Source organism: Cinclus cinclus, chromosome 18 (genome assembly GCF_963662255.1).
Source record: "Cinclus cinclus chromosome 18, bCinCin1.1, whole genome shotgun sequence".
In the NCBI taxonomy this organism is placed as follows: domain Eukaryota; kingdom Metazoa; phylum Chordata; class Aves; order Passeriformes; family Cinclidae; genus Cinclus; species Cinclus cinclus.
Genome location: NC_085063.1, coordinates 9,880,411 through 9,906,698, shown reverse-complemented (window position 1 = coordinate 9,906,698; position 26,288 = coordinate 9,880,411). Strand labels below are relative to the sequence as shown.

Below are 26,288 nucleotides of genomic sequence, written 5' to 3'. Positions count from 1 at the left end.
GCACGCAGCAGTTCGGGGTGCCAGGGCTGCCCTTGCCCGGGATTTGGCCGAGAGTTCGTGTCTAGAGCGACAAGGCTGGGAGTGTGCGAGGAGCAGAGCCTTTCCTGCTGGTCTGCAAATGGGCACTCTGAGAAACCAGACCCTCTGAAGGCCTTTCTCCCCATAAGGATGGGAGAGGGTTACAGTCTTCACCTAAAAGCCAGTTCTCCTTTCTGTCCCTCATTTCCACAGGTCTCCCAGCTGAGATCCACATAAACGTGCTCCTTCCCCATCCCCAGAGGCAGCACAAGCCTCCTCTTCCCCAGCCTTGCCTCTCACAAGTTAACACAGCCTCCAGGGAGAGTGGATGCTCCTCAGCACTTCACTGCACAGTGGTAACATCCAGCCTTCCCCCACCTCATTCCATAAAATCTTCTATGCCTTCCCACATGGAAATGCCAGCTGATTCAGAGAGGTTCATGTTTTGTGCAAAGCAGTGATCAAAGGCTTGCTTGCAGCTGCTGAGCTCGGTTTGAGCTATTGCCCAACACAAGAAGCTGCCTCCCAGCCCACCTTATCCCCAACAGCATCTCCAAACGAGGAGTGGTATTTAAATGAGACCTACAGAAATCACCTAATATGATGTGTCAAATCTCTTGCATTCAGATGGGGGAATAAAAAGGCAGAAGCAAGGGAGAGGAGGAGGAGGTGGTATGAGCACATGAGAGAATTTGTCAGGAACTTGTACATCAGCTCACACAGAGAAGACTTTTATGCCATACTTGGAAATGAGCAATTTCAGTTTTACAGGGGTTACTTGTAGGGTGGCATCCTCATAAAAGACATCCCATGGGGTCCTGCAGCAGGAGAAACTGTGCAGTGCTCATGCCAAGGCACAAGGATGTAGATCCAGGGGCAGCCAGGTTGTAGGCTTGGAGCAAAAGGCACAAGAAGCTGACACCCAAGTGTCTGCAAATAAATTAAAGCAGGGAGAAGGGAGGTGGAACTGGGATGGAGCAAAGCAGCACTTCAAATTGGCCAGTGAAAGCAGGAGGACATGGGGACTATTTTCCTGGGATTCCTGGAATTTTCTGCTCTAAACTCTGCTTGCACTAACCCTTCCCACACAAGGCTCCCTCTTTTTCCAGTGTGAGTGACAGCCAGCAAAGCCAGACTGTCAAATCCTGATGCAAAGCCTTACCACTGGAAACCTGTCATTCCACAGCTGCACTCAGGTGCAGGCCCCAGAGACAGAAAAGCTTTTGGCATCGTTACAGGAAAAGATCTGGAAGTGCTGTAGGAAGTTACATCCCAATTAGCTTCACGTAAAGGTGGGGTAAGCATTACAAAGCATTTAAAAGATCAAATGCAAAAGCACAGCTTGAGTAATAGGGACCAAGGCGATTTCAGCAAGGAACAGTTGTGGTTAATCTGGAGGAACTCTTTGAGGCTGGAACTGCTGCAGCAGCCAAAGGGGAGGGAACAGCACAGCACAATTAGGTTTGCAGCATGCAGTGGACAGGGCTTTGCAAAAGAAGCTAATGACTGAGATGTGGAGTCCCAGAATAAGTGGATGTGCTGTGGCTTAATGCTCTGGAAATTGCCCAGAAACAAAGATGCAAGCAGGAAGGTATTAATGGAAGCCTTCTGTGTCAGAAGGAAATGATTCCAGGGATGCAGCAGTGCAGCCAGCTTGTCTGGAGCAGAACAAAAGGCAGTGAGGGAGCACAGAGCTCCCTAGGGCTGGGGATTGAATTGCAGTCCTGAACATCATATTCCATGACCCCTCATACTCCAAATAAAAAATTCTCTCTTTTTTTTCCTTTTATTTTACTAACAGAGCTGCTGGGACTTTGCTTTTTATGTTTTTGCCATTTTTTTTCCTGCTCTAACAGTGTTTGGATTTTTTTTTGTTGGTTTGTTTTGTTTTTTTGGTTTTTTGTTTTTTTTTTTTTTTTTTTTTTTTGGTTGGTTAGTGTGTTTTGTCTATATTCTTTGATTTTGTTTTTTTTTTTTTAAACAAAATCAGGAACTGCTTTCAGAACAAACTGTGCCAGCAGCACCCACAGGCCCCATCAACGTGGGGATGGAACAGTTGCATGGCTGTGATCACATCCTATACTTGGAAGGCCAGGCATGAGCTATGCCAGATGGTGCCAACTGGGAGTTACATTCCCCATATCCTTCCCTGCATTCTGCAAATGTGCAGAGAAATGGGAATGGCAGGTGGGGAACAGAAAAGCCTCATTTTGTACCCTTTAGCTTTGGTAAGAGCCTTGCAGTGCAATAATCTGACACACATGAAAACAAATTCCAAGCAAATGGCACCTAAGAACCATCTCAATTCCCAGGACTCAGCATCCTGAAAGCAGGGACTTCAGAGAATGCTGAGTTTTTAGCTCCAGTCCTTGAATTCACTGTTTGGTTGTAATTGTCACAAGTCAGGCTGACTCTCAGCTCGAGCTACATCCCCGCAAAGACCCCAGACTGAGGGGTTCCCACCTTGTGGGAGTCACATCTGGAAGTCAGAGCTAAGCATGGAATAAGCTCAGGAAAAAAAATCAAAAAACAAAGGGTAAAATATTCTTGGTTCCTGAAGCACTCAGCCCACAGGGAACAGAAACCCAGCCTGACCTGAGAGCAGCAGAGCACACCCAGGTTAAGGAATCTGTTTGCCAGAGGAGGATGCAAAGCACTCTGAGGGGTCAGCACACTCATACAATTTACCACAAACCAGTTTATTTCCACTTCTCCACTCAACAGAACTCTGTGAACAATTTACCAAATACATCACATGACCTCAGAGCGATCCACATACACCTATACATTTAAACTAATTCAAAGGCATCCTCAATATGCAGTTGGACCTATGGAAAGAGCTAATGCCCTGCCCAGCTCCCTTAGGCTCATCTGACTGAGCTCTGCTGGTGGCCACTGAAATGGCAATGCCATTAACTACAGCAGCAACACCAAATTAGCACCGTGGAGATGATCAGGATCTCTGCAGTTGGCTTCTTGGCACGAAGTTTGCTATTACATTTCCTCCAGCTTTGCTAATTCTGAGCCTTTACCCTCCACTACCTGTGCTAACTGTGCAGCCCGGGGTGTAGATACAATCACTGAAATAAGGTATTTTGGGTTTTATAGTTAGAGTCCAATTAAAAAACAAAGTATGGGCAAGATTGTAATGGGGAGGGGAGCAGCCCTCTGTGACAGACAGCCTGTGTTGTAGCCAGTGCTGCCACCAGAGAAAAGGTAACACTGAATAAAATCCTTATCTTACCAGCACTTTGACATGGTAAAAGAACTGTAGAGCTCCCAAACCCATTGGTTTTTTACTTATTGGCAAGTTATTGCAGAAAGGAGAACCCACCTTTGCAGAATCCCTTTGTTGGGCTGGAACCACCCAGTGTGGGTTGTGCTTTTATAGCATGGGCAACTGGGCAGGCATCACACCAGACCAACTGTCTGACAAAAGCTGTGAAAAAGGGGGTGCTTTCCCTGGTTTGCAGCTCTAAGAACAGTCTCTGATGTAGCTGAGCCTTCCAGACCTCCTCCCTCCTCTGCTATTTCATTTCATTGTTAATCATCCCACTTTCCTCTTTGTTAGCATCATTAATACCTTTAATGCATTCTTATTAAAAGCACAATGAGATTGCCAGCTAGTGGAAATCAGCAGCATCTGGGGCTGTGCCAATTCCCTTCAGCTCAGACACAGTGATAGTTACCACCTTCCCATTTGTGTGAAGAAAAAGCCATCACTATTTGTCTCCTCTTGGAAGCAAATGCATGTATGTGTGTACCTAAATGTAATATACACATTGATATACACAAAGCTATCATACAGCAGAAAAATCCCAGTGTTTATTCCAGAGTGTGGTTTATTCGAGAAACTAATGGCTTATTACATGCAGAATGCTCTTATTCTACTGAGGATGAAAGGTGCATTAGAGAATGAAGTCTGAGAAAGCTGCACAAGTGACTGCATTGGAAAGGATGACATTAGATCACAAAGAAAATCCATTTCAACTGTCCAGGACTCTGAGCCTGTGTTTGTACAACATTTCCTGTGGGCAGAGGTGTTAGAGTGGTACTGCCTATAAATTTCCTTTTCTCTGTGCTGTCGTGGCTCCTGAACTAATCTTTCAAGCAGACTGAACGCTTGCTGCAATCACCAGGCTAGAGATACTTTGTGCCTCTGGACATACCTCACCAAACTAACTAATGGTACAGCTGGGATCCTGGGAATAATTCAAACACCACCTTTATTGCTCCATGAGCCACAACTGAGGGATGCTGCAGCAGCCACAAGCCTCTCAGGAAAGCTCATGCGAGTTTCTCACTGCAGGTGTGCTGGGGAAGCTGATGACAGCACATACTGTGCACCACTTGTTTTCCCTCCCCTCCTCCTGCCTTCCCATTTATCTCTAACATAACCACACCCTCGCACTTTAAAAAACAAGTAAGAACAAAAATCGCAGGGTTGCTTTCACATTTGCCACCTTCCCCCTTCCCTCTGCTCAGGTTTCTCTTCCCTGGCCCCCTCTGTGCCTCCCTCCTCCTCCTGCAGAACTGATCAGGGCTCTCTTTATGCCCCACTTGTAGCACAGGCTTTCCACTGCTAATGACCTCCCTGCTCGGAGTATTTCTGAGCAAAACCCTGCATCTGAAAAACATGACTGAAAAACACAGCTTCACAAATGCCTGGCATGTTTTCACTCACCCCCTTCATCACCCCAGTGGGACGCTCACTCGGTGGAGCATCAGCCCATCAGGAGGGGGTAAGAGGGAAAGGGGATCTGAGTTCACTGGAATCCCAACACAGGTCACAGTCCCCAGAGCAGATGACAATTTTTGAATGTTTCTGAGGATGGTTGCGCCTCACGACCTACTCTCATTTCACCAGGAGGGCTCTTGGAATTCAACAAGAGGAACCTCTGTACAAGTTGTGATCTGCAGGTTCACATCCTTGCTTGTATTTGTTATTTCAAATAAACTCTAATGGATAAATAATTTTTAAAAATCTGCCTAAAGATCACCCCATCTTCTAGTCTTTTATTAATACCCTCCTCTTCATATTCCACTATCATGTTCTTCAAAATAACTGAATTAGCAACTTAAAGTGTTTTCCCATCCTCTGCAGGGTCAGTAAGTTCAGGAAAAATCTGAAATTATACCTGGCTCATAAAATTACTTGTCTTCCCCACCTACTATTTTACTCACTATGGGGAGGTTACATTTCCCATGGGGGCTCATTAGTGTTGCTCTTTCCTCAGCATCTGGAAATCTTTTGGAGTAGTCTTTACTCCTACTTGATAAAAATATTTCTTCTCCCAACTCACTGACCACGACTCCCTGCTTCTGAAGTGGCAGTTTTGGAAAGACAAAGATTTTGGACCAAAAAACCCACCATGCTTCTAACCTTGATGTTGCTGCTGAGTGAATGAACGAGCTGTCAAGGTCTGCAAATCAAGCATTCAGCCAAGGTACACTGAAACATTGTTCTTTAAGAGACTAACAGGTTAAAACTAGGAATTCTTGTTCCTTGTCAGAGCAAACAAGGAATTATTTCAGTTGTAATGTTTTGGTTGTAATTTCTCCTTTACAGAGGTCAAATATATAAAACTGGAGGACACAAAGCATCCCTTGCTTTCATTTTTGAAATGTTGCACACCAGAGACACAATGTGCAGCTATACCTCCATAACTGGTTCTTTTGTTCCAAATTTCTGATGGCTGATCTAGGATTAGTGAAAAAAGCATAGGCCCTTGAACACTGTGAAATAGGCTAGCTCAGTTAAGCAGATACTACATATAAAAACAGGGCATAACAACACTGAATTTGGAGTGATTAAGTGTCTGTGTCTGACCATCCAACTGCTGCCAACAGCTCAATTTCAGTACACCACAACTGACAAATTTTGATTCAAAGGGAGATCTCAAAATGACACAGCATGAAGACTGAAAAGGATAAAATATGAGAAAAATCTCAACAATTTGCCAGTGGCTTAAGAAATAAAACCTGGTTTGATACCTCAGAATCTAATACTGTGCCAGAACTGGGGTCCTTACAGTAACTGCTCCTTCCTGACACCTCCACAGCCTCCATGGCCAGCCTTTGTGGCTCCTACCCCTGGTCTCTGCTCTACCTTAGAGCACCTGTGGGAAAGTACAAAATAGCTCCTTTAAGGATTAAATAGGCACTCTTTAAACAAATGGTTCAACAAAACCTCCACGATGGCACGGTTTTGTTATCAGTCCTACCCTGCACCCACCTTCCAGCCTTTGTCCTACCCCAATGCTGAGCAGCAGAACTGGGAAGGATCTTAGAAAACCTTTCAGAGAGGCTTAGCTTGAGTCAAAGTTTGGACTAGATAGGTCTAGAAACTTAACAGACAGATGCACTTAATAAATGGGAATTTTCATGCCAGGTAGCAATTGTCACTGATGTATTTATCAAATACAGGCCAAAACCATCAAAGCACTTTGTCTTTTCACCAAAGTATTTTCAAGGGCTCTGGATAATCAGCTTTTATACAAGTGGCCAAAAGCCTCTGCTGACAGTTTTTGATGTTACAAGCAGGAACTCTTTGCAGTTCCTCCGAGTTCTTCTTCCTCCAACAAATCAGACTATTTGTGCTCACCTAAACGTATACTGTCGATATTTTACAAATTTGTATGAAAGAGATTTATATTAGAAAAGGATTTTCATGCACATCAATGGACTAAGAAAGCTGAACAGTCTCCATAAATCCCTAGATATTCCAAAATCCATTATTTCCTGAATGGGCTGATTATCCACAAAGGAGGTGAAGAGGAATCCACTCTCCACCAGTAAATTTAACTCCAACCTTAGTAAATCTGGGCTCACTGCAGGGCATGTGTAGTCTTGAATTAAAAAGTGACTGCCCCTCCAGATGTAGACAATGATCTGATTTGCTATTTCTGAGCCTAATGACTCCCAGCTCCCCAAAGTTTTACCAGAATTGACTAAATACTATTTCAGCAAAATGCCTTCAACTGCAAGAACCCTGAACATTCCATTTCTCTGCCATCAAGTGCTTTCAGCTGAAATGTGTTGTCACAAGAGAGCAGCAGCAGCAGGAACATTTCCTACTACATCAGTGGTTTCTAACTCAGGAGGGTTTGCAAACACAACTTCCAGGGAGAAGCTGAGCTGTCCCATCTGAAACATTATCAAGAATCAAATTGCTCAAGTTACAATTTGCAGACCCACAGAGCAAGGCACAGAAAACAAAGTAGATATAAATAATGAAAAAAGCTCCCTAATAATATCTGTATAAATCAATGTATCCTTTAGTGATCAAAAATATTTTCTTCCTATTCTCACATCCAGATGGTGAGGAGGGAAAAGATATTTAAGGAGGCTGCTTGCAATATGTATTACTGCCCAAGGCACTGCATTAATAATCTAAAAATACCTGGAGAATGTATATTTGGTAAAACAAGTATTTACACCTCTTTCCCACTGTCTTCATTATTGAAACCATAGCAAAACACCAGATCCTACTGATCTAGCAGCAGTTGGATGTTAGAAATGCATTTGGTGAAGACTTTACTGTCTGTCTGTTGTCATGGTAACATCCCAGGTAAAAATAATTTCTTGAATAACTTATAAACAGACAGATGGCATAAAACCTCCTACGTTCTCCAAATTGAAGGATATTCAGTAAAAGACAGTGTTGATGCCAGTTCCATGAAGTCCTGCATGGTGAAGAAGGCACATCTCCAAGGTCTTGCTCGTGCTGGCAAAAACTCACCTCAGATCATGAACAAAGGAGATCAGGGATGCTACAGGAAGCAAAATGAGGAGACACAAATCAGCACTCTTGGGTGTAGCATTTCCCAAAGGATTACAAAGGTGCCCTGAAATGATGATCCTACATAAAAGGAAATTAATCCCATATTGTACCAGGGAACAAAAGCTGTTCTTGGAATTGCTGAAGCCCTGCCCTGCTCATGCTCTGACAGGGAAATGAGAAACATCCTTGACTGCTACCACACTGCATGTACAAAGCAGTGCTGCATCTGCACCAGGCAATTTGAAAGCTTTTCTTAATCAACATAAGCCTTCTGATGACAGGACAGCTGTGAAATTGATAATGTTCATACCCAAGACATTTCCCTTCACCCTCACATCAGGTCAAAGCACCACGAGATGTGAACTGGGAAGTTGCACTGTGGGAATCATGTCAGCTGTGGAACAGTCCATCAGGCTGGACCATGTTTCTTGTGAAATCCAAAATCTCCCCCTGCCAAGTCACACCCCAATTAAGTCATTTCAACATTCTGACTCAACTCTCTTAATTCTAAAAATAGGCTGAACAAGAGCTGTTCCTGCTCAAAGGAGCTGTGGACAAGGCAGGCTACAGCCAAGGCAGGACCACAGCCCCAGCTACGCTTGCTCTCTTCTTGGGCAGGATCACAAATTCCAATTAAAAACCTGCACATTCCCAAAAATAGTGAACAGCTTTCTCCTGAAATGAGCAGATGCTGAGCACTGTTGTCAGCAAGAGCCAGAGCTTTTTCCAAGGGAAACAGATTGTTCAACATAAAGAATTCAAAGTAGCTGAGAGACCAGGAAAAGGAGCATTACATCAAAACACACTTCCCTCCATCAGATGTTTGTGCTTAGTTTTGCATTTATCTGCTATTTTAACTAAATTTCCCTTACTCCTCTCAGTTTCTCTCAATAGGAGCAGAAACCAGAAAAGGGCAGTAACATTACATCAGTTAGTTTTCTTTTGATAGTTTTGCACTATCTCTACTGACAAGGGTTTTTTTTTTTATGGCTATATTTACTGGAATTTCCATCTTCTCTGGCCAAATAAAATCCCTCATTATTAAAGAAAAGCAAACCACTTACCCATGCTCTGTAGTGCACTGTGGTCAGTCTAATGCTTAGATATAAATACTGCTCTTTTTCACTGAAATCTCACTAATACCCTTCAAGTAAATTCATAAATACCTTTTTCTCCAAAGAAATATCAAGTATATTGTAAAGAAACACATCTTTGAATATCAACAGCAGTGTAAAGGGTGAAAAAAAAGAAAGCAGAATTTTAAATTTTACATCCCTTATTTCCATCTCCCAAAAATGAGAAGTAAAAAAATCAGTCTGGCCTTACGAGCTCGATGTGATATGGAAGTGATCTTGAGTTTCTGTCTGCCTGTTGCTGCCCTCACATCTCAGTGTAGTGTAACTTTGTTTTCTCTACAAGCTCAAGTCACTCCCAGTGACAAACATAATCTTCATAAAGATGTAATTGTTCAGTACTACTACTTTTGGTGTGACTACCTACAAATACATTTTTTCCCCTCATGATGCATATTCACAGCTTCAGAGCAGTGTAATGTGCTGCCATCACCAAGCAGTAATTGAACCAGAGGAATAATTTAACTTTTTAATCAGCATTTGGTGCTACCAGCTCCATTTGGCTTAAAAGTGAAAAGCAGCAGCATTACTGTCACTCAAACTCCAGAACATCAAACAAAGCAACTCATTTAGGGAGTGAGTTTAAGCACCAATTCCAAAAGCACACAGGAACATTCCTTCAGAACTATTACTTGGACTAAATAAAGAATAAGCAAGACTTGTGACATGAAGTTATTCTTCAAGAGACACTGGAAGAATGTTTCTTCCCCCTCACAGTGAAATGTGAACTCTGTGAAACACAAAAAAGTGAGTCATCCCTTGGAATTGCAGTGGCAGGGGATTGAAAATCAGGACCAGCAGCCAGCACCGCCGTTTTCCAAGCACCCAACGTGCTTGTGAACAGGATTATTTTACCCACTGTTAAATCTTCTCCCACCTCTCTGATAGGGCTGTACCACACTGCAGTGCCAGTAACAAATCTTCCTACTGAAGTTGTTTTCTGTTGCCCACAAAGCCAAAGAGCTGAAACCCACAATCACTTTGAAGGCTCCAAAATTTTATTTTTTTTAGAAAACATTTACCTGAAGTCCAAGTATATCACAGCAAGGAGTGTTTAGATCTGAAAAAAAGTACTGAAGTTGTGTAACTAACTTTTCTCTTGAGGGTCCAGATGCAGCAGTTATTTTTGGCTCTAGAATCACCAGTGGAAGTGTTCTGACAACTAACAGCAGGTCCTTTTACTGGATAGCAACGTGTTTATAAAATACAGAATTGCTTTAATAAGTCAGTTAAATAAAGATATCAAAGCAAATTACTACAATTAGAGCTGGAAAAGAAACTGATGCTGGTCAGAGCATCACTGGATTTGGGAATTCTTTTCTCACCCTGGCGACCCAAGGCTGTGCTGCTGCCTCCTCAAGGATACAGCACAACTTCCAGTGCTCTCCTCAGCTTCTCTGCTGTACAAGGAGGAAGGGAAGCACAAGTGGCAGCCACTGCACAGGGATGCAGGTCCTCTGAGGAATGGGAATAGTCAAAGCAGCTTAAATGTCCTCTGCAGAGTCCTGTGAAACCATTCAACATCGGAGTTGCGCAAGCAAACCACTTCTCAAGGTAGATTTAATTGAGGAGTCAGCATAAAGGGTGATTGTAACACAGGAAGACAACTGAAAGTAGGGAAAAAATGAAAATGACATCAAGCTTGCTAAATATGTATTGTTTATTAAGGCTTGTATTCTCCTAGAGGAAAAAGTTAATCTGATGCTGTCCATTACTCCTTACAGGCAGTAACAGTCCAGAGACAGAGTTATACGTTCTAAATACAAGTCTAAATGATACAGATTAAACTTTATTTAAATTGGAGGTCCTTTTGGAGTAAATAGTATTCAGAAGATACTTGCTTTCTAATATAGTAAAAGATCCTCTACAATAAACACGTGCAGATTCAGTGTGCTAGAGCAGCGGACATGAGCACCATTTCCATGCTTAACTGGAACTCCAGTTGGTGACAGGTTCTCCGACGGTCCCCTCACTCCACAAAAACATGACAGCAAATTCAATTTCTTAAAACAGGCTTTTTACTCATCCAACAGAAAAAAAAAATTAGACATACACACTGTCAATTTTAAACATCTGAGGCATAATCCATCATATTATCCGTACTATTAGTTCCTACGTTAAAGCTCAGCATTATTGGTATAAAAACTTTAAATGGCATTAGGGTTTGGGGGGGTTGGGAGAGAGTAATGAAGGGAAGGATTAAAAATGATCTGCAATTAACTAATAACACCTGAAAGCTGAAACAGGTTTAAACACATTGTTTAAAACCCCAGCAATGTCGAGAGCATCACATTATTATTTCATTAAGCTACAAAAACCGTAAAGCAGAATTATGGCTGAGAGAAAGCATCTCGCTCACCCTCGGCAGGATATGGAATAACAGATGCACACTGAAGCACTGGTTAACAGAATGTGAAAGGGAAATATTTTCCAGAGAAACAATTCCACTGACAATTTGATTTTCTACTGGACAGAAAAAACCAACATGGCGCATCAGCAGTTTTAAAAGAGTAATTGTACAGATAAATAAAGAGGCAGAGCAGCTGCACAAAGTGATCAGAAATTTAGGGATTTTTTAATTTTAAAATTCTGAAGTGCAGTTATCTTAGGAGGGATTTTTTTTACTTTAATGACAAAAAAAAAAAAAAAAATCAATGCATGGTTTCTTACTTGTGCCATGAAGAAAAAGGGATTGGGAGGAAGATAAAGGAAGATTTGTCATGTATTCTCCATAATCTCTATATCTGGCTAGGAACATAATTCGTGCCAAAATAAAGTCTTTGGGAAGCACTGACACTTTAGTATGCTCATGTATAGGTCCACATTAGGTTAATATAACTGTTTACCAACTTAAAAAAATAAAAACAGACACACCTTTATTAATGATTTCTACAGAATTTTACATAGAAAAAACATACAAATTAATGCAGATCCACTTGGGCAAAAATAAACTACAATGTACTTAAAGATGCAACAACTTAATTTCCCCTGCACGAGAAGATATATTGGAGCTGAAAGCTTTAGTTTGTCCTGATGCCAGGATACAGCACCAGGATACAGCAAAATTTTGCTTCTCATAGTCGAATTTAATATCAGTTCTAGTATATATATCAAACTGTATATGGTTATTCTTATTGTTTGTTTCGATTCTGACGTTCCTGCAAAGAGAAAAAAAGTTAAGATTTTAGTGAAAGGAACAAGCACAGTTTTTAGTAGTTTAACAGCATTAATGTGATCCCAGATAATTATATATTTTAAATAATGCTGCTACATTGTATAAATACATTGTTCATACCCACAAAGCCAAGGACTTGATAACTTAAGGTTTTCAAGTGCAGGCTCAAGTGGAACATCTGGATGAATACCTGCAGTCACTTCAAACCAAGGTCACAGAGAAAGGTATGAAATACCAACATTCCTAAGGAGAAACAGGATCTGCAATATTCTACTTTCTGGATTATTTTAGCTACTGCAGTAGTAGCACAACCAATACATGAGCAGAAAGCAGATGGCAGATTAGTGAACTCCACAGAACTGGTCTAATTTTGAAGCACTCAAATGACTCTGGAGTTTAGTCACATTCAGTAAAAGCAGGGATTTGAGCTGCAGAGAAATTCTGTCCCTAATTCTTCCTATCAGTTCAACTATTCTGGGAAGCACTGGGAAATACTTGGGGGTAAGAAATAAAAACAGTATTAGGTAGAAGAAAAGTTTTGTGCTTCCACCTAGTCTGATAAAACCCAGCACAGCTGGACTAAAAAACCCAAGGGTGTCCCAAAGTGCTCCAGCACAGAAGCTGGGAAGGTCTCTGAGGCTTTTTCCAAAGTTTCTGCTAATCACAAATACTGAAGCCAGATAAAAATCACTAAGGGATACAGCTGGGGGCTGCCTGCAGGTGAGCTCCAGGTCAGTGAGCCTGTGCTCTCCCAGCAGCACAGCTGAGCAGTGCCCAGCAGAACAGGGCACTTCTTCACTGAGGCCTTCAGGAGCCCCACAAGTGCAGGGCACAACCAGGCTGCTGTGCCTTAGCCCTGTGCATCCCCCAGCTCAGGCATCCCTACACACTGAACACAAAGGGCTCAGCCTCCCCATTTTTGCTGCTTACACTGCACAAGTGGCATGGAAAGACTCGACTCTGTACTTAAACACATGAATATGACACCAAATCCTATTCCAAAGGAAATTGCGAGCTAGCCCAGGCACCACCAAAAGCCAACTCCTGAACTAACACCTTCAGATTTTATTTTGTGGACTCATGCTGTGTAAAGTTCATCTCACAATTGTTTCTGTTGTGATGTAAAGCTTACTTGCAAATATACCAACCACTGTAAATGTAAGACTGCGTTTGCTGCTTCAGCAGGCCACAGCATAAAAGTCTGAAGAGATTTTTAAAAACTGAATCTATTGATTTCTGCCTCCAGGCAGAATATTCATATTTCAATTTTCATAGTAAAATTAAATCAACAAAATCCAGAATGAATTATTAATCTATAATTTAAGACTGAAGTAAGAGATAGCAAAGTTGTTTTACCAAATCAACAAAACAGGCTGTGTAAAGTGGTAGAATTTACAGCCCTACCACATTAATGAGCCCACTCTTTCCCACGCCACCTCATGTAACTTACTTTTAGTTTTCTGTGTAGTCATCCACTGACCTCCTTAATTCCACTTTCTTTAGAAATGGAAGCTTTCCATTCTCATGGACTAGCCTCACATAAAAAGAGGCAGGCTAACACCTGAGACCTCATGGCACTCAGAAACTCAGCTCAGACTCTAATTCAGTAAAATGTGCTCTTTACTGGGCAAGTTCCCAAGCAGTTCCTCCTACCTTGCTTTTTGCTTTCTCCCTTGGGGGCTAATCTGAGTCTTCCTCTTTACAAATGTCTGAAACCACATAAACTGATGCAACAATTCTTCGTGCTCTGGAGCATGGCTGCTTTTTAGAAGCTCTAACTCTCAAATTCTCTTCCTGACTGCTACTTAGCACTACTGCAAGCAAGAACAAACAGTTTTGTGAGCAGCTACCAAAAAGCTGTGCTCATTTTGGTTCTGAAGATCCAGAGCCTTCAGCTTCTCTTCTCCAGTGGAGTACTCTTGGTATCTCACAGGACAGCTCCAGCTGCACACTTCTCCTTCAGGACACTAATCTGTATGGTCTTCAGACAGAGGGAAAATAGGTTTCCACAAAACTTGCAGAGGTTTACATCTTGGAGACACTCATCCCTGTTAAACTTCTTTTTTCTTCACCTCAGGCTAAAGTAGTTTCAACTTTCCTAATATACTTGGTTAAAGTCAGTGGGATCAAAGCATTCATCTTCAGACACAAAAATACAAATGTCTTCTTTATCTCAGGAACACACTATTAACCTTAAAATATGTTTTTTAACTAGAGCTTTGGAGGAAGGACAATATTCCATCCTTTTAAGTTCTGTGACTGTGTTCACAGAAAGCTCATCACTGAAAGGAATCACACAGTGCTAGGAGAAAATGAGTATTTCCAGGTGCCAACATGCACCAGCCAACACCTTTCAGTATTTAATCACCTAAAGCAGAACTGGTAATGTTGGTGATTCAGGAGCTTTCTAAGACTGTGCAGCTGTGCCAACATAACACCAAGGTTTAGAGCTGAGTGCCTTGCCTGGATCAGAGGTGACAGCACAGCAGCCCAGTACAGGAGTTGGGACCATCTGCTCTGGTGCAGATCTGGGAGCACAAGCTGCTGACAGCTCATCTGTCACCTGTAACGTACCAAGATCTGCAACAAGTCTGTCTTTAAAGCTTTTAAGCTTTGGAAGACAACTTTGTTAAGGGCCTGATGGCATGCTTTCAGTGAATATTAATAACTAATGCCACATTATACTCTATTTTCATTTTTAAAAGCAGATCTCTCACATCAAAACTTTTTTACAGTTTTCAGAGCATGAGCTTTGATGACAGAAGTAGCTCTTTATGGGCACTTGTAGCAGCTCTGGAACTGACTGAAAAAGGCTGTGAGGGTCAGGTGAGAATTCATGCCACTCACTGTTCTGCTATTTCATTCTAGACCCCAATACCCTTCTATTACTCCCAGGTTCTGGGTCACCAGAGTGGGTTTAAGTATTTCGGTGTGGCAAATCAAAAGCTGGACTTAAATCCCAGCACGACCAATTCCTCTCTCAATTCTGGAGGGGTATCTTCTTTCAGCAATGCTGCAAAGTGATGAATCTTGGGCACTTGAAAGAATTTTGTCCAGCATTATACCTACCAAAGCCTTGCTGGATGATTTGGCACTGACACTGAGGCTCCTACATCAGTTAAACTCAGCAGCACAAGCTGGAGCTGGCTCTGCACACAGCAGCCATGGAAATGCTGGTTAGCAACAAACTGGAACCATCTAAAGAGCTGAAATGCCAGTGGCCTGCCCTGCACAGATTACATTATTATTATTATTATCTACTAAATATTTGTGTATAAATGAAATTGTATCATTTAAACTCTCCGTGTATAGATTTTTAAGAGCTGTGTCCCTTTGTAATTACAACAGCAGTGAAATGGAAGCACAACATGTCAATGACTTAACAGCTAAACAAGAGTATAGTGAATCAAACCTGGCAAACTGAAAAGTAATTAAGATGGCACATATACAGACAACTATCTGAAAATGCCAAGTAGTTATAAGATACTTTAACTGGCAATAAGATTCTTCAAAAATTACTGTCATAGGAAGATAAACTTTGTTAACTGGAAGGCTGGAACTTCAACAACACAAACTTTTGAACAAAAAGAACTTTAGCTGTGTGTACATCCTGTAAAGAAACAAACTCTTCCAGTAGTCAGCCAGACTTTAAAATTTATTTTGTCAGCGAAGGTGAAAAATAGTGACTTTGCAGATAAGCTTTATGGAGTCAACATGACAAGCAGCATGTTATTTTTCATTCCTTCATTGCTGCTCTGCTTTAGCTCTCTAGCACTATTACCTTCCCCACTGTACTTTGGTGTCCCATTTTCTAAGCTATTCAGAGGAATCTAAGAAATATTAAATTAGACTTCATCATTTATTTTATAAATGTGTAATACAAGCCAGAGCCTCTGTTTTAAATGAGGAAAGAAAATGCATAATTTTGAAACACTGATCCTGTTATAAATGAAGCAGTGACCTAGGTAAGAATATTTTTGAGCAGATAGTGGGAATTAGTTGTGTTTATTAAATCAACCCAAAATGAGATCAGCTCAATAGTCAAACATCAGCCCTCTGAGATCCTACAAAGCACAGGCATTTGGGTGTTAGTGCCACCACTGGGATCTTGCTCAGGCCAGGGAGTTATCTGTGCAAGAGTAGATCTGTTATCACTTTCCCAGTGCTCTCCTTAAACACCCACAGCTCTCCCCTCCAGCCCTGGCAGCAGAGCACAGGGGCACAGAATTCAAAACCCAAACCAATCACACCCCGCTACACCATGAACACTGGACAGAGGAACCCAGGCTGCCTCACTTTGTCAAGACCCTCTCCAACACAAGGGAACACCTCTCCAAGATACATGCTGCATTAAATACTGAATTGCTAATTATCTGCTGAAGGAATGAAGTGTTCAAGTAAAACCCTTCAGGTTTTACCCTGTGGAACCCCACAGGGAGTACACGAGAAAAACTTACAATTTCAAGCTGTCCTGAAGTCAGCTATGCCCATCTATCATGGCCAGGAAAAGTTCAGCCACAAAGTTTTAAAGACACTGAACTCCTTTTCTCACATAATTTAAGGGTACAATCTATGAAGATAGTTTAAAGCAATTTTATCTAAACTTTTAAATGGCAATAAAAACTTTAAAATGGCAATTTAAAAATTTAAGCTGCAGAAACATGCATTAAGTCTTTTCTTTAAAACCATCTTAAAACGACTGTGAGCTACCCTAAACTAAACCAGCCTGTCAAACAAATGCTGTATTTGCAATGGTTAAAAAAAAAAAAAAAAAAGCTCTAGGGAACACTATCAACACCAAGCAAATTTAAGTGTTACTTCAGTAGCAACCACACATCCTGACACCTATTATTTTGTCAGGTCATTACTTCTAGACTGCCTAATTAGAGAAAGGCATTTTTGACACAGAGGTTGTGGGTTGGAGAGGGACAGAGATCCCTTGTGATAGACTTAGGGCCACGAAAGTGTATGGGAAGTTTTACTACACTCTCCCAGCTACTGCCCAGACTTCTCTCACTGCATCTTCACTCAAAACTTCAATAATTAGTAGACAGATTAAACCTGGGAACTGAAAACCTTTATTTATCCAAATAATACATGTGACTTCAGCAGCATAAATGTACTCTTTCTAGCACTATTCCAGCAATATTAGGCAACTCTTTCTTTTCCAGAGAGATAAACTGAATAAACAAAATCAGGTTTCTTATTCTTAAAGGTGACGTACAAATTTCAAATACCAATGCAGGTATCAATTCTGATAGCCCAGTTCCAGTCAAACAATGTTAAAGCACCTCATATATAAGGCAAAAAACTTAAGTGACAGTCACTGGCAGAACCCAATTCTGAAACAGAAACTATTTTCTATTAACCATTTTAAGATAAAAAAAATAAATCAAACTCCAATAAACTGGACATAAAGTCCTTGACCCGTATTACTGCTTAGCTTTCTGCTTTGAAACTCATTGACTTGTGAAACCATCACAGAGAAATATGCATCAGATTTGTGTTGTTTAACACACAAGAAACCATCAAGCTGAGATGTATTAAAAACATTTTGAATTCCTACTTACATTTTTCCACCATAGCAGCCTTCACATTTCATTTTCCCCATTATCTGTGTATAAAATAAATTTTTTAATAAGTTTACCTTCCGCACCACCTCCTCCTCTTCCTGGCGCTTTTCATAATGAGAAAAGTCATCAAAGATGGAGGTCGTGTGCTTGTAAGTAGCAATAATTTTAAGCACTTGTTTTGCTTTTTCTAAGGGCACCTCCTGTGTATCACGGGAGTTTGTAACGGGTTTGTTGTCATTGTTCTCCAGCCTGATGTGTCTCAGTTGGTTGTTGGGCACATCCTTCACAAAGATCCACTTGACATCAAATTTCCCCTTCCACTTGTCCTGAGACCAGACACCTGCACTGGTGCCATAGTCCACAGGTGATTTCATCTCTGCTACTCCACAGAAGTGTCCACTGCCATTGACACTGAACAGCAAGTACACCGGGCCCTTGCTGTTCATGGAGCGAAAAGCGCTGTCCAGGCGTTTGTTGCCGTGTTCTGTACTACACCAAATAGAATATTTAATGGAACGATGAATATCATCCTCAGAATAGCTCTTGATTATGAACACACGTCCATTTTTAAGGTTCCATTCGAAATCTTTAGGGTTATAGCTGTGAGCAGCTTTCAGTTTTTCAAGGACAGGATGGGACTCGCCGCTCAGAACGGGGTTGGGCTGGGTACTGCCAGCTGAGTTGGTGTCGTTCCCAGTTCCTCCACTTTGGCCAAAAGCTGCATTTCTGTTGCGGGGAGCTACCCAGCGGTTTTGGGGTGGCTGCTGAGGGCTCTGATACTGTGGCTGAGTCAATGGAGGAGGCTGAGCTGGAACAGGTTGAACAATTGGTTGCTGTGGCTGTGGAACAGACTGAGGAGAAGGTATCTGTTGGGGGGCAGGAACTTTTGCCACAGGACCCTTATTGTCCCAGGTACCTATGTCCATATTATGCTTTATAGGGGGAGGAGGCAACGCTCCTCCAATTACAGGTCCAGATTTTGTTTTCATTTTAGGCTGTGGTTTTGCAGGCTTGCTGGCAATAGCAGCCCAAGAGGTTGGTTTAGATACTGGCAAGTTTACATTAGATCCGCCATTCCCAGAGAGGGCGCCTGTCATCCCAGCACTGTTAACAACAGAACCTACTGTTTTCACCGCAGAAGTTGTAACATCTCCACCAATCTTAAGTCCTACCATTCCCTGTTCAATACTGTTCATTCCAGGAGCTTTATTTAATGTATCATTATGAAATCCTGTTTGTCCATCCACAATGGTACCCCCCAGGGAACTGGGTGGGTAGCTGTAACTGCTCCCATATGCTGAGCTTTGTGTCTGCTGTCCTTGGGATCCGCTTGTTCCCCAAGCTGAGAAGGCAGGATTTTCAGGGAAAAAGTTAAACCGGTGTTGATAGATATTATTTCCCAGCCCCCCAGGCTGTCCAAAAACGGCATCGTGCATAAAATGATGATCCCCATTACTGAGCTGTCCATAGGTGGTGAGATAAGGGATAGGAGGATCTCCTCCTGTAGACCATGGTGCTTCACTGAGAGAATAGGGGAACCCAATAGATGGTGGATAATAACTGGACAGATAAGGATCAGTCATTGATGGATAGCTACTGTTCTGTTAAAGAGAAAAAACAGTCACCAGATAAATAAACCCTTCATCTATAAATAGCCACAACACCAAACAGAAAAGAACACCAGAGACAAGGTAATGTAATTTCTAATGACAGATCTTAGTTCACACTCCATGAAGGATTCAGGGCTAAAATGAAGTACCTGGACATTTATAACACCAGAGCACTAGGGGCTCACTTTGATGTTAGTACTTGAGATTTTGAAACCGTGTAATCTTACTTATGCTACTACAGTTATTTAGTAGCCAAGACCCCAAATTATTGCAAGGAACATATCTAACAATATTTTGTAGCTCACAGACTAAGTATATTTAGCATTTCTAGATAGCTAGATGGAAAAACCTTTAGACTAAATTACCTTAATATGACAATACATGTAACATACTGTTACAGTCCTCATTATGGAATTCTTCTGAGGAGCCAACAGTCTCCAACAAAAACCCCACCTCAAGCAGCAGAACATACACAGACTATTTTGGACACACATGCCAAGCTTGCCACAGGTAAGAGATACAAACTGACATTACAGGGCCTGGTGCACCAGAGACAGCTCCAGGCCCAGGTGGCACAGGACACAGACCATCCCAGCTCTTGGAGAAAGACCCTTTCCAGCCTTTTGCATAAATCTTTTCCTCCCTCAGTAGTAAAGTTACAACTGTGCAGGAGTGTTCCTGACTGTCCTTCCAAACAGGACATCTCTCCCACTCATGAAATAAGAGACCAAGCATTTATAACCCAGCAGACCTCCTCTGAAATTTCCACCCCTTCAACTGTTTCTTAGACCAAGCTGAGAAGCTTTTCCTCTCACTAACACTTTGCTGGCACCTGATTTTGAAGCATTCCATATGATTCTTATATTCAATAATGCAAAAGAACAAAGAACAAAAGAACAAAGTCCTAAAGTGGGTTTTATTCCTCTTCAAATCAACTTGAAGCACATATACTGGAGACCTTCCAAAGTGACACTCAAACCACAATTACCAGAGAGGGGGTGGGAAGGTCAACATCTCCTGTTAATGTGTCAAACAGTAGCTCGCCTTTCCTTACTCATAAGGACTATTTTAAGACGAGGAACTCTTCTTTCAAACTGCTAGATTTCAAACTTGAGAAGAAAAATGTATCTGCAAAACTAGGAAAACTACCAGAAGTTCAGCCATTTTTCCAAAAATCTGATTATTTCTCAGCTTAAAATAAAAAAAGTAAAATCCCCTCCTCGCTGAAAATAAGCCTAATATTGAACTGATACAGAATCATTTTACTGCTCATTTTTCAATGACCTCTCTTCCATGACACCCCAAAGCCAGAGTAATTCAATATCCTTATGTTTCAAACACAGAATGGTACCACAATGCCTCCAAGACTTCATACAATACTGCAAACACTTCAGAAATTGAACCAGCCTAAATCCAATGTTACTGATTCAAAAGAAATAGTCTCTGCCACTGTTCAAGCTGCCTTTATTTACACACAAATTCTACCATTAAGAGGTACAGAAATAACCTTTCTATGAGATGATCCTCTAAAACATAGTTTTCTGAGTCTCCCAAGCTAAAGTAATCAATATTTAGCATAAAAAGATTCTGAAATACTTCTACACTGCTGAGTGTTATATTTTGAAGTGTTCATTTAAGAAAAAAACTAAAAACAAATGCAGATGAAAGGGACAAGATACAAACAGTTCTCTGAGATTTATGCTCATATATTCTACAAGTTTAGAACTTAAGACCAAAAAGAGTAAGCCTAGAGAAAAGCAAGTGCTTTGCTCAGAAATATTTTGGCTAAAGGATTTTAGACAATTCCTGCAGCTTTCATCTCCTCACACAGCCTGTAAAGTCCCCACAATGATTCCAACAAGATTAAAGGAAAGTTTCAGCAGCCATCCTTACCAAACATTCAATCTATTTTGACTGGCTTTATGCCAGAGTGTGTAAAAGAAAACCCGACAGAAGTTCTTCCCTGTAACAGCAGAATGTTTATTTCAACAAACTTACCCTTGACCTTTCTGTACCCTTCTGTATCTTTTTTATTAAAAAACCCCAAACAAAACCAACTCAACCATTCTGTTAATTAGGAAACAATCTCCTTTCCCCCAAAATATGCTACTTGCTGGGGATTCCCTGTTCCACAGGGCTGATCTCTTGGTTCTGAATGACTCTACAGGAGGATGCTTTTCTTGCCGAGTGTAAATCTGTATATGAAGAGTCTACCTGAATCAATTCTCTCTGCTCTTAATAAGTACTTTTAACACAATATTATGAACCAGCATTTGCTTTTTGATGCCAAATATATTAACTGTGTCAGGTGGGGCTTTAATTTCTTGAGAGGTATTTGTTTAAATATCCAGTTGGTTTCAAAATTTTTAAAGTCATCCGTACAGTAATTTTTAAGGGCTGAATAAATCTGACTGGATAATAAGGCTTTGTTCAGCAACATGGTTGTCTTCAGTACAAAATCTCACAGTCCTAATTAATGCTACTGTCACTATCCACTTAAAATTGTAAGAGGACCTACACAATTGTTTCTTGTGCCATGCCAGCTTTTCACTGCAGCATAAATAAATTGGTCAATGGAGCTACACTTTCATAAAGAAAACTTCTATTATAATTATGGAAATTCTGATAGCCATAGCAATTTTTCTATTTAATCCTAAGAACTGGGCTTGTTGACAGCAAAGACAAATTTCCTACAATAAAACTATAATCGATGGGTCTATTTTTTCTATGCAAATATTCAGTATATTTCACAGTTTAAAGTACTCAAAATTACATAAAAATGTGATGAAGCACAATTTTAAAAACAAGAGGGAGGTGAAAACCTCGACTTCTTTTATAAACAACTTTGCATTAAAAATTAAGATTTTACTTCCTTTTTTTTCCCCACAAAGGCTTTTCTACCTTCCACAGCCCGTTAACTCCAAAAGAAGGAATTCCTCACATTAAATTATTGTTAGTCTGGAGAACATATTTAGACTGAAAGCAAGCTCAGTGATGTCAACAATACTAACACTGGCATCTGACAGCTTCGGGCTGAATTATTAAATTTCCTTTTAAAATGTAACACTTAACCTTCCCATCATGTACCTCTGGTAAGTGTTTCTCTCTGAATAGTGTTTTGTATCTGTGAATGAAAACTTCTTCCTCCTCCAGTTTCATTTTGGTTCCTTTAAAGATCTGAATGTGAAGTCAAAAATGACTTCAGAGTATACTTTCAATTATAGTGGTATTTTAGTCATATGTGTTGATTTAATGTACATTATAGTAAGAGTTTCCATTACAGTTCCTTACTCTTAACATGTGTTTAGTTCTTAAAAAAATATCAGAGGACATGAAAAAACAACATTTGCTGAAGTGTAAAAAATGGGACAACTCTACAAAGTACCTAGAGAGCATCCAACCCAAGTCTCAACTACATTAATTTCTAGGATTATATAAATAATAGAAATCAGGAGAGCCTAAAGGAGAATTTACAGACTCCCACAAGGAACTGTGTATCAAAGAACTGCAGATCAGTCTGTCACAGTCCAGCCACATCAACAACCTGCAATGGGAGGAGGAATCAGCTCCAGCTCCTTGGAGCATTAACTTAATTTTCACTTGTGGCACCTGGAGATGAAGAGTAATATTAGCTTTGGGAACACAAACGCTGGTTGTATCACCAAGTAACAAAATATGCTGTCATTTCTTTTTCCATTTCTATTTAAGGCATTTGCTCCCTCCACACAATCCCATGAATGGAGTGCCAACAGCATGCCTAAGGAGAAAAAAAAAAAAAACAACAAAAAACCCCACTAAGTTAAAAATACACTAACCTGATTTGACTGCCCAGAAAGGTAAGGTTCAAAATCGTTGTCATGAACTGTGTCCTTCTGATGTAATGAACCATTTTGTACTACAAAAAAAGGGTTACAGCACATTATAACACCAGCAGCAGCATTGCAGGAATGATGTTCCACCCTATGCTACTTTAGGAAAAGCCATATTTCTTCTGCAAATGAGGAAGACTCACTAAAAGACCAAGGGATGGCATCTCCCACCCCCCCAGACAGTCTTTATATTACTGCTTATACAACAAAGTTTGAGTAAACTAAAAAAAAAATTAGCAATTAAAAATCCTACAGCTGAGAGTGAGTAAACAAGTCATGTGAATTAACTCCAAACAAAAAATCATCATTGAGAACAATTCTGTGAAAAAAGATTGGGAAACAACATCTATTGTTCTGGCCCATAATTAGAACACACAAACTCACAGTTCTCCCAGCGTGTGCTATTCACTGCTTAAGCTGGCTAAAATAAGATGAGGTGAGGTTACATTTAATTATGAAATTAAGACTGCTAAGTGCTTTGGTATCCTGATATTTTCAGGAAAACTTAAGTTTCAACGTTCTCATCTGTAAAACAGAGATATCTGCCATAAAGTCCTACTTTAGCATAAAAGAATGTCTGATAAGCATTCAAAACCCATTACTGAATGACATAGAAACCCAAAATGGCTATTAGGCCTCTTCAAATGATCTCCTGTTTGCTTTAAATTTGAAAAAAAACAAGGTCAAATACACGGTGTGATAGTTGCTGTGTTTACCTACTTCACAGAACAGCTGACCTAATTATAATACTACACCAAATAAAGTATTTAGCAAACAAGCTAGGGAATTTAGCAGAATATTTCTGCAAAGTCTGTCAAGGGGAGTAGAGGTAAAAGAGTGTATACAAACACAGGGAATGCTTCTTCAGATAAAGGGAGATGGATTTCAAAGCAGTTAAGAGGTATTAAAAAGCACTTATGAGTTGGATATTATTACCTTCTAAGTCTTAACAGTTGCATACTTGTTAGCAAAGACAGTAGGAATGAAGGCATTTTTAGATGACTTGTTATTAATTTCAAATGAAGCAGAAAAGTTATGAAATGCCTATTATTTAATCAGAAGTTAGCCATCTTTAAGTTCCCTAAATTATTAAATTTATGGGCTTAAGTAAATATTTCAGCTAACACCAGAGCAGCAACACAACTGCATTCACAGAGCATGCAAAAGCAGGTAAAAATATATTGTACAGGGATATCCTTGTGACTTTATGCAGCAACCTACTTCATCTTAAACGAATTATTTAGTACCACAGTCCTTCCCACTACAAATCCAACAGCATTCAGTGGGATGCAGGCAAGCTCAGATGAATGGCAGTCGATGTTATTTTTGAAACAAACCACCCATTCCCTCATTCCTAGATGTTTTCCACACAGAGTAACAGCGATACATTTCTGCTCACCTACAGATACCTGTGCTATTGATCTGTTACAGTAACAACTTAAGAGACCATATCGCAGCACGATTTCTCACCTTTATTATCCTGTCCTTTCGGTCTCTGGGAAGCCACAGCGCGTGATTACGGAAAAAAAAAAAAGAAACAAAAAAGTTAATTTTAGAAAAACGCTTATACTCTCATAGGCACTGCAAACACCAAAGCTTCCGAGGACGTGGAAGAGACTTATAAAAATGGCCAGCAGCATCTCAAGGTTTGTTTGGACCAGGGCTGGAGCAGCGTGCTGCACGTATCACTCACTCAGCACCGGCCTTCCTGAGAAATGGCCCCGGCCAAGAGGCGGGAACGTGCTGTGCCCACGGGGTAAGTTAAGGAGAACGATGGAGGTCTAAAGCAGCCGAGGGGGAGAAGGAAACTCTCGCGGGGCCTGCCAGCCGCAGGCCAGGGAACCCCCCCGCCCACGGGCCGCCTCGCCACTCACTCACCTGAGGGTCAACGCTTGTGGCAGACATAATTCATGCACAGGGCCGCCGTGGTTCAGCAGAGAGCGCCGGGGGACGAGGCAGGGCCGCTCGGCGCGGCGCGGAGCTCGGGGGCCTGGCGGAGGGGCGGCGGCGGCGCCTCCTCTCCCCTCAGGCGGCGGCCGGGCGGGGAAGGGGCCGGGGCCGAGGGGGAGGGAAAGGGGCCGCCCGGCGCTTCCTCGGGGCGCCTCTTCAAGGGACGGCGGTGCAAGCGGCGGCGGCGCGGCTCAGCCGTGGCGCTGCCGGTACCGGTACCGGCCCGGTCTCTCACATGCCCGCGGGCCGGGCCTGGGGCCGCAGCGAGCGGGGCAGCGGCGGCCGCCGACTCCAATGGCGGCGGGCGCCGGGCTGCGGTGACGTCAGCGCCGAGCGCGCGCGGGGCGCGCCGGGAGCGCACGGGGCGGGGAGCGGGGAAAGGCGCGCGGGGCGGTGGCGCCTGGTGCGCGTGCGCGGGAGCGCTGAGGGGCGTGAGGGGAATGAGGGGAGCATGGCGGACACGGCTCCGCCCCGCGTCCCGCCGCACGGATGTTGGCCTGCTCGGCCTGCGGAGGGGAGGCCTGCGGACGCAGCTTGTCGCTGCGTGCGACTTCCTCGGGAGGAAATTGTTCTTCGTCCGGGGGGGGGGGTCGGGCAGTAGAACGAGCTCCCCAGGGATGAGGTCACAGCACCAAGCCTGGCAGAGCTTAAGATAAAACTGTGTGGACAACGGCACGTGGGGGGATTCGTGCGTGTCCCGTGCAGCGCCGGGAGTTGGACTCGATGATCCTTGTGCGTTTCTTCCAACTCAGAATATTCTCTGATTCTGTCCCTTCTCTCTTCCTCCCTCAGCCTTTGCGAGGACTCTTCGCCCACAGGCTCGGCTGTGCAAGTTCATAGGTTCATTGAATCACTGAGACAGAATCACTGTGCTGCTGAGGTAGAAGGGGCCCGGGATCACCGAATCAATTAGGTTGGAAAAGACCTCTGAGGCCAGCGAGTCCAACCTATGACCCAGCAGCCCTGATCAGCTGCACCAGGGCACTGAGTGCCATGGCCAGTCCTTCCTTCAGCACCTCCAGGACCGTGACTGCTCGCATTCCAGTGTCTAATCACTCTTTCTGTGAAGGAATTCCTCTTAATGTCCAGCCTGAACCTACAAGGTGCAGCTTAAGACTGTTGTTTCCTATTGACAGCAAGGATCATCAAAGACCAACTCTTCTCCTGGCACAAGACA

At 42.1% G+C, this 26,288-nt stretch overlaps 1 protein-coding gene across 3 annotated transcripts; it reads right to left on the bottom strand.

Moving 5' to 3' along the window:
• Positions 1-10,530: 10,530 nt before the first annotated feature.
• Positions 10,531-25,173, bottom strand: YTHDF1 (YTH N6-methyladenosine RNA binding protein F1). Of its 3 annotated transcripts, XM_062505032.1 has the most exons (6): positions 25,040-25,078; positions 24,632-24,656; positions 23,757-23,762; positions 23,108-23,187; positions 17,757-19,283; positions 11,943-12,092 (listed from the first exon to the last, which is right to left on the bottom strand). In XM_062505032.1, the coding sequence occupies exons 1-6, from the start codon at positions 25,064-25,066 to the stop codon at positions 12,066-12,068; spliced, it is 1,692 nt and encodes a 563-aa protein (XP_062361016.1). In that variant the 5' UTR covers positions 25,067-25,078; the 3' UTR covers positions 11,943-12,065. The 3 variants fall into 3 exon arrangements, with proteins under 3 accessions (XP_062361014.1, XP_062361016.1, XP_062361015.1); XM_062505030.1 differs by lacking the exon at positions 23,757-23,762 and having other exon boundaries at positions 10,531-12,092; positions 17,680-19,283; positions 25,040-25,173; XM_062505031.1 differs by lacking the exon at positions 23,757-23,762 and having other exon boundaries at positions 25,040-25,126.
• Between the last annotated feature and the right edge of the window lie 1,115 nt (positions 25,174-26,288).

Excerpts from the sequence above, each read along its gene's own strand:
- YTHDF1 (XM_062505030.1), bottom strand. The coding sequence starts at position 25,066 with ATGTCTGCCACAAGCGTTGACCCTCAG. Across the intron at positions 24,657-25,039 it reads CCACAAGCGTTGACCCTCAG|AGACCGAAAGGACAGGATAA; the intron begins GTGAGTGAGTGG and ends GTGGCTTCCCAG. Across the intron at positions 23,188-24,631 it reads GAAAGGACAGGATAATAAAG|TACAAAATGGTTCATTACAT; the intron begins GTGAGAAATCGT and ends CTTTTTTTGTAG.